General features: G+C 44.5%; 1 protein-coding gene across 2 annotated transcripts; it reads right to left on the reverse strand.

Annotated features, from left to right (window-relative positions):
• Positions 1–541: 541 nt before the first annotated feature.
• On the reverse strand, positions 542–2,562 carry LOC115204323 (leucine-rich repeat neuronal protein 4-like). 2 transcript variants are annotated; one of them, XM_029769798.1, is made up of 3 exons: positions 2,474–2,562; positions 1,942–2,020; positions 542–1,715 (listed from the first exon to the last, which is right to left on the reverse strand). In XM_029769798.1, exon 3 carries the CDS (start codon positions 1,708–1,710, stop codon positions 967–969), a length of 744 nt encoding a protein of 247 aa, XP_029625658.1. In that variant the 5' UTR covers positions 1,711–1,715; positions 1,942–2,020; positions 2,474–2,562; the 3' UTR covers positions 542–966. The 2 variants fall into 2 exon arrangements, with proteins under 2 accessions (XP_029625658.1, XP_029625657.1); XM_029769797.1 differs by lacking the exon at positions 1,942–2,020.
• Positions 2,563–8,693: the final 6,131 nt, after the last annotated feature.

The raw sequence follows: 8,693 nt of genomic DNA on the forward strand, positions 1-8,693 counted from the left end.
CTTACTTACCTAACCCTTACCCTAACTTTTACCTTTCTACTTCATTGGGGTGATGTCAGAGTTGGACCTCCCAAGGATCCCACTTAGACTTTTCCTATATATTTCCACTTAGACTATTCCTAAAGGAGTATAACATCCTGTGCCACATCCCCCTTAGACTCGGCCGGGCCAAATGCATTTCATTATAGCCTGGGGAAGAGGTTACATACCCCTCCCCATTTCCCATCCAGCAAAAGCTTTCACATGAATCTCATCTGTGGGGAAATAGAACATTGGTGCTACTTTTGTTCTGATGCCAATACTACAGGATTGGGCGACCAACATTTTCAGACAAGTAAAGATCCATGAGTCTATGACATTGTCTCACAAACCCGTTCAAGAAGGATTTCATAGACCGCTAGTTAAACAGCTGTTTGTAAATGATAACTGCTGTATGGTTGCCTTTACAGAACATAAGACGAGAATTCACCTCCTTTTCTGAAACAGTTTAAATTGTTTCTCCTCTCGACTATGTATAGTATTTCAATGATGAGCAAGAAAAGACAAACTGTTTTGTTTATATAAGGAATAACAAATGTTAAATCATTGTTTAATATATTTTTAAATGATTTGATGTTATGTTACCTGCATCTTGTTTCATTTTGAATGTATTTGCTTTAGCATCTGATCTGGACTGTGCATGCAGTTGAAGTCAGCAAAAGGAGATGAGTCATTGTTTGAATTGAGATGTGTATAGAAGACAGGAAGCTGTTTCATGTCACCTGACTGACTGAGTGCCTCCTGCCTTTCGGTGAGCACAGGCCTATTCAGCATCCTGTTCAGTACGTGTGTATATACACACACACACACAGACACACAGACAGACAGACAGACAGACAACGTAATCAGTCTCTTATGGTAAAATATGCCTCAGTTCTGGACAGCCACTCTTGAGTTAGCCTCTTCCATAGCCTTCCCTCAGTCCTTTCATAGTGTTTCCTCCGTGGCCTGGGTGATCCTGGCATCTGCTTTTCTCCGAGCCCTGTGCCTCCAGAGCAGGACAGCCAGTGAGAGGAGCAGCAGGAGCCCCAGGGCCCCTCCGATCAGCCCAGCTTTGAGGGCCAGACTGCTGTCCCCAGGGGGCTCGTACATCGTACAGGACCGCCTCTGACGCTCGCTGACTCCTGCGTCATTCACCGCCACCACACACACCTCCACCCCCTGCCCCACCTTCCCCACAACACCACTCCTCTGGTCCTTCCCAAACACCAGGGGCTCCAGGGTACCCACCACCACCTCATAACGGGTCACAGCAGACGATGGTGCACACCACTGAACAACCACCGCTGGCCCTTCCATAGACAGTCTCTTAAGGTCTGGAGGCTCTGGGGCCACGTGGGGCCCACTCACCCCTGGACACAGGCAGCCGCTGGAGGCTGCCAGCTGGGCACAGGGGGTCTGTAGCTCCCGGCAGGGGTTGTAGTCACAGGACTGAGGATCGGTGCCCCGTGAGGGAGTAAGCGGGGGTGGAGTGGTGTCCCAATTCAGGTCGTAGTCATCATTTGAGTAGTGCTCCAACATTTGGTACATGCGTCTGTGTGGCCTTAGAGGAAGGGTGGCTGTGTGGTTGGTCCCTGAGACGTCAGAGGGTGCAGCGAAGGAGGAGTAGTCATTGAGAAGGGCCAGTGTGAGGATTATGAGGGAAGGGGGAGGACCCCTGTGGGTGGACATGGCATCTGAAGATGATAGAAAATAGCATTCCATTACAGAGGGTTTGACATGATCTGCTTATGAAACAACCCACCCTAAATGTATTCGGTCGGAGACATACCGAGCACTAAGTCTGTTAGACTTTTACAAAAGATTCCAAATGTGTTGTTATTCTTAAATTTGTGAAGAAGGCTTGATTTCACCTTCATGGGATATTGTACAGCTTAATCGTCAAGTTTATTTCATTCAAACCTTTTTAGAAATCACACCAGTGGAAGTGGTTACAGGCACCACCCTCATGTGGGATTTAAAAGAACAGCAACATAGTAATCTGAAACCCAAAGATTATTATTTTATATAATAATCTAACTAACTAACAGACTTTATTGCACAATAGGTCAGAGCCAGGCTTTACAAACACCGCACCTCCCTGTCAGCTGGTTCAACTTACAGCAGAGCTGCCAGTGCAATCTCCCCATGATTCTATACAAAACACTATATCTACCTGACAGATACCCTAGATAAACAAGTATGGATGAATAAACATACTAATACTAACAGAACACACTAAAAAACGGAGGTAAGGTTTAGTAGAATTACACTAACATTGAGAGAGAGAGAGAGACGACCCAAATCAACAAAACTCTATGTCAGTAATTAACGAGTTAGATGTGTGTCAATAGACTTCAAAAAGTTGTAAACAAATGTTCTCTTTAGTAAATCATATAGAATAAGGAATATAACATTTTAGATTGATGAAAATGTTAAAAAAATATTTGTTCACCTGATAGTCGATAGTCATTTATCGCTTTTGAAATCTCTGACTTTCTGTTCTTTTACTCTCTCCCCCTCTTTTTATACATTTTTCCTAACTCCCCAACAATCCCCTCCTTCTTTTCTCCCTCCCCCTTACCCCTTCTCTACCCCTTCACTCTATTGCTATCCCTCTCTTCCTGCTCCACCTCTCTCTCTCTCTCTGTTCCATGGGGGTTTGGCAATGTGTGCGTGTGTGCCTCTTGCTTGCTGCCCCTGTATGTGAGGTAACTCCCAGTGCAGTCAGCTGCAAATCACATGAACTCCTATTGCATTCCATTGACGTGTGTTTTTTTCCAGAGAAACCCTGTTCATTAATGAAACTATTTCTGCCTGTTAGGGCTGGAGGGCAGTGAATGGATGGGGTTGATTCTGTCTGCTGCCCAGGCTGATTCACACACATCTGTCACCGTCAGACACGCACCAGTACCTCCCAACCCTTCCGCTCAATGGCTCACCTCTCCTTCTCCCCTTTACTGGCTGTATGACTGTCCCAAACACTGTCTGGTTAAGAATGTTCTACATGGACATACTGTCATCAAACATGGAGGAGGCGAGTGTTCAGTGGTTGAATGAAGTCAGAGAAGAATTTGACTGGACTGGACGTGCCCACCTGCTGCTCTGAATCAAAGCTCAACAGAAAATAGTAGTTACTTATTTACAGTGAAGAGAGGCTGAGCTTTACAGTCAAGAGAAAGCAACACATTGAAACAGTTGCACAAGCTGGACAAGAGAAGGATAAGATAGAATAGCAAATCAGGTTGAGCGTATTGATTTCTTCTTCATATTTTTGGAATTACTCTATACAAAACAAACAAAAACAAAAGTGAACTAATGCCCATATAGGGCTGAGATTGCGCAGGCGCTAAAATGGTTTGTAAGAATTAGTCAGGGCAGGTGGGATGTGAAAATATGTAGCTGGTGTAAATGGAATTCTCTTGCTGTGAGACTATGAAGCATTAGGGGCTTTACAATGGTTACATTGATCCCAGTTCTCTCTTGCCTACTTCCTCCGTTCTTTGGTGCCTGCAATGTCTGTTGTAGTCAGTAATTGCTTAGCACTGTGCAATAGAATCTGTTAAATTACAGAAATGTGGATTCCAAAAGTCAACCTCAATAAGCCTTAATATTGTGCCATTACACTCTGAGCTCAACACACCAGTATTCTACACGAGTGCACTTACTGCAGGGTTGTGAGGTGGGGCTTTTTGTAGAGGCTTATTTTGGCATGTTAGCAGTGATGTCAAGACTGTGCCAGCCCAGCTTCCACCCCTCCCTGCCTTAGTTTCATAACCCCATGCTCTTTGCCCTGATCCCTTTTCTCTGTCCGCTCTCATCCTTCCTTCCTCTCTGTCCATCTGCTCCACAACCCCTTCCTATCTGCACTCCTTCCTTCCTTTCTCCATCTCTATTGGTCCCTCCCTCTCCTTTCTCCATCTCTATTGGTCCCTCCCTCTCCTTTCTCCATCTCTATTGGTCCCTCCCTCTCCTTTCTCCATCTCTATTGGTCCCTCCCTCTCCTTTCTCCATCTCTATTGGTCCCTCCCTCTCCTTTCTCCATCTCTATTGGTCCCTCCCTCTCCTTTTTCCATCTCTATTGGTCCCTCCCTCTCCTTTTTCCATCTCTGTTGGTCCCTCCCTCTCCTTTCTCCATCTCTATTGGTCCCTCCCTCTCCTTTTTCCATCTCTATTGGTCCCTCCCTCTCCTTTTTTCCATCTCTATTGGTCCCTCCCTCTCCTTTTTCCATCTCTATTGGTCCCTCCCTCTCCTTTCTCCATCTCTATTGGTCCCTCCCTCTCCTTTTTCCATCTCTATTGGTCCCTCCCTCTCCTTTTTCCATCTCTGTTGGTCCCTCCCTCTCCTTTCTCCATCTCTATTGGTCCCTCCCTCTCCTTTCTCCATCTCTATTGGTCCCTCCCTCTCCTTTTTCCATCTCTATTGGTCCCTCCCTCTCCTTTTTCCATCTCTGTTGGTCCCTCCCTCTCCTTTCTCCATCTCTATTGGTCCCTCCCTCTCCTTTTTCCATCTCTATTGGTCCCTCCCTCTCCTTTTTCCATCGCTATTGGTCCCTCCCTCTCCTTTCTCCATCTCTATTGGTCCCTCCCTCTCCTTTTTCCATCTCTATTGGTCCCTCCCTCTCCTTTTTCCATCTCTGTTGGTCCCTCCCTCTCCTTTCTCCATCTCTATTGGTCCCTCCCTCTCCTTTTTCCATCTCTATTGGTCCCTCCCTCTCCTTTTTCCATCTCTATTGGTCCCTCCCTCTCCTTTTTCCATCTCTGTTGGTCCCTCCCTCCCCTTTCTCCATCAATACACAAGCTATTCATCCCTCCCTCTTCTTTCTCCACATCTGTTTACAGTTACATGGTGTGGTAATATGGGCAGGGACCAGCTGTCGTGAAAACCAGCCCGTATTTCATGTCCTGCATTTCTGAGCGGTTGCTAGGATCATAGCAGTGCACTAACCTAGACACTTTCTGTGTCAAAATCCTTGAAATAAATATGATCACAAGTCTCCATGTGTGTTCAGCAAGGGTATTTTCTTTTGAAAGAAAGGTTACTAGGTAATACTGAAGATTGATGTGAGTAGCCTGACATCTTGCTGAATGAGGAATTGCTCAATAGGGGGGAATACACAAGCTGTCATAGAAACTTCCTCCTTTCCAAGAACGTAGACCAGACACTGCTTCATCACGTACACAGTATTGCAATACAGTGCATTCGGAAAGTATTCAGACCCCACAGCCTTATTCTAAAATGGATTCAATAGTTTTTTTACCTCATCAATCTACACACAATTTTCCATAATGACAAAGCAAAACAGGTTTTTAGAAAAAAAAATATGAAAATCACAGTTGCATAAGTATTCAAGACCGTTTACTCAACTTTGTTGAAGCACCTTTGGCAGCAATTACAGCTTTGAGTCTTCTTGGGTATGACGCTACAAGCTTGGCACACCTGTATTTGGGAAGTTTATCCCATTCTTCTCTGCAGATCCTCCCAAGCTCTGTCAGGTTGGATGGGGAGCGTTGCTGCGCAGCTCTTTCCAGGTCTCTCCAAAGATGTTAAATTGGGGCTCTGGCTGGGTCACTCAAGGACATTCAGAGACTTGTCCCGAAGCCACTCCTGTGTTGTCTTGCCTGTGTTCTTAGGGTCGTTGTCCTGTTGGAAGGTGAACCTTCGCCCCAGTCAAAGGTCCTGAGCGTTCTGTAGAAGGTTTTCATCAAGGATTTCTCTGTACTTTGCTCCGTTCATCTTTGCCTCGATCCTGACTAGTCTACTAGTACCTGCCGCTGAAAAACATCCCCACAGCAGGATGCTGCCACCACCATGCTTCACCGTAGGGATGATGCCAGGCACGCTGGCACCAAACTGGCCTTTTGGAAAACTCCAACCCAGCTGTCATGTGCCTTTTACTGAGGAGTGGCTTCCCTCTGGCCACTGTACCATAAAGGTTTGATTGGCGGAGTGCTGCAGAGATGGTTCTTCTGGAAGGTTCACCCATCTCCACAGCAAAACTCTAGAGCTCTGTCAGAGTGACCACCAGGCTTTTGGTCACCTCCCTGACCAAGTTTCTTCTCCGCTGATTGCTCAGTTTGGCCTGGCGGCTAGCTCTAGGAAGAGTCTTGGTGGTTCCAAACTTCTTCCATTTAAGAATGATGGAGGCCACGGTGTTATTGGGGACCTTCAATGCTGCATACATTTTTTGGTACCTTTCCTCAGATCTGTGCCTCAACACAATCCTATCTCAGAGGTCTACGGACAATTCCCTCGACCTCATGGCTTGGTTTTTGCTCTGACATGCTCAGTAAACTGTGGGACCTTATATAGACAGGTGTGTGCCTTTCCAAATCATGTCCAATCAATTGAATTTACCACAGGTGGACTCCAATCAAGTTGTAGAAACATCTCAAGGATGATCAATGGAAACAGGATGCACCTGAGCTCAATTTCGAGTCTCATAGCAAAGGGTCTGAATGCTTATGTAAATAAGGTATTTCTGATTTCTGATTAAAACCTGTTTTCACTTTGTCATTATGCGGTATTGTGTGTAGATTCATGATACAATTTTTTATTTGATCCATTTAAATATGTCTGTAATGTAACAAAATGTGGAAAAAGGGAAGGGGTCGCAAATTTTTCCCAATGCACTGTACATAGGGTTTGATTTACTCAGAATGAAAGACTCAATCTAAATGCTAACCGTAAGAAAAGCCAAGACATTATACACTCACAGAAGTGTGTAATATGAAAAGTCAGCATTAGGTCTGAACGATTGCTAGTCAAGGCTTGGATAGAGCTTTGATCAGGTATTTCTCATGAAGCAGTCTGTCAGAGTAATTTGCACAATGTTTGCGGGTCTAGTTAGTGTTAGTTCACAGTGAGACAGGAGAGATGGACTGTTATTGTAGCTAATGACCAATTTATTGAATGTTGACAGGCTCCGGCCTCCAGTCTCTCCTAGTCCAGTCAAGTGGAATCACTCCAGAGCTCGTTCCTGGTGTCTGCCTGTGCCGGCCACAAAAACCACAGCTACTATTTGGAATGGATTCACATCAGACTGAGCGATCAGTCACGGAAAGAGAGACGGGGCATTTGGTCGGCCGCTTCTTACTGAGTGTTGATGTGCATGTTTGAGTATCTGCGCTTGTCTCTATGTGTAAGTTGAATGTACCATTCCTTTATGCAGTTCGGTATATGACCTATAGGTGTCTCTAGTCACCAGTTAGGGGTGATGAGAGAAGAACCAAAGAAAACCTATGGCTAATTAGATATTAACTCAATTACACATCAAAGCCACACATAGGGAGCAAAAATAAAAAGAGAGCTTTTGAACACCAGGGCTCTGTGATGTATTGTTTTCAGAGGCATTCCATAATGCAAATATCCCACTGGACAAAATGAATCACCTTAACGTTTTTAATAATCACATACATGACGTCACAGCCATGAAGTGAAGGACTTTGGCTCGGATTACATAAAGACCTACAAGGCTTGGTGATGTCACCTTCAACTATCACCATGACAACTACTGAGAATGCAACAACAACACACTGTCATGACAACTACTGAGAATGTAATAACAACACAATGTCATGACAACTACTGAGAATGTAACAACAACACAATGTCATGACAACTACTGAGAATGTAACAACAACACAATGTCATGACAACTACTGAGAATGTAACAACAACACAATGTCATGACAACTACTGAGAATGCAACAATAACACAATGTCATCACAACTACTGAGAATGTAACAACAACACAATGTCATGACAACTACTGAGAATGTAACAACAACACAATGTCATGACAACTACTGAGAATGCAGCAACAACACAATGTCATGATAACTACTGAGAATGCAGCAACAACACAATGTCATGACAACTACTGAGAATGTAACAACAACACAATGTCATGACAACTACTGAGAATGTAACAACAACACAATGTCATGACAACTACTGAGAATGTAACAACAACACAATGTCATGACAACTACTGAGAATGTAACAACAACACAATGTCATGACAACTACTGAGAATGCAACAATAACACAATGTCATCACAACTACTGAGAATGTAACAACAACACAATGTCATCACAACTACTGAGAATGTAACAACAACACAATGTCATGACAACTACTGAGAATGTAACAACAACACAATGTCATGACAACTACTGAGAATGCAACAACAAGACAAATGCGAAGTCATGGAGCATATACAAAGTGTGCTGCAAAAAAACGGAACAGGTCTGATAGAAATACAGTACATTGGATTAATCATCCCTGGAAAACATCCCACTCTGCACATGTCAGTGAGGGAGAGTTAGTGTTATATATGATACCTGTTTTTCTATCCACCTGTTCAGCAGAGGCTGTATCCCCTATTTGAAGGTGTTGGCTCCACAGCTTCCTACTCATAGTCACCATGGAAACACCAGCTAGTAGGCTGAGACGGCTCCAGTGCTTTTGGCAGACGTTCAAATCAACTCATCTATGAGCAAATAGGAAACTTCATTCATAATATTATCTTTAACCCTCCCAGAACCCCTGTGCCTGACCCCTGCCATCTGGGTGTGGACAGCCGGTGCCCCCTCATATGGTCATATAGTCTTTGGGAGTGCTTCTCAGGGTACTCTAAGCTCACAGTTCTGTGGCTATCTGTCCAGCAG

This window comes from Salmo trutta, chromosome 12 (genome assembly GCF_901001165.1).
Source record: "Salmo trutta chromosome 12, fSalTru1.1, whole genome shotgun sequence".
Classification (NCBI taxonomy): domain Eukaryota; kingdom Metazoa; phylum Chordata; class Actinopteri; order Salmoniformes; family Salmonidae; genus Salmo; species Salmo trutta.

What these genes read in the sequence shown, in the direction of transcription:
- LOC115204323 (XM_029769797.1), bottom strand. Translation starts at nt 1,710, where the DNA reads ATGTCCACCCACAGGGGTCCTCCCCCTTCCCTCATAATCCTCACACTG.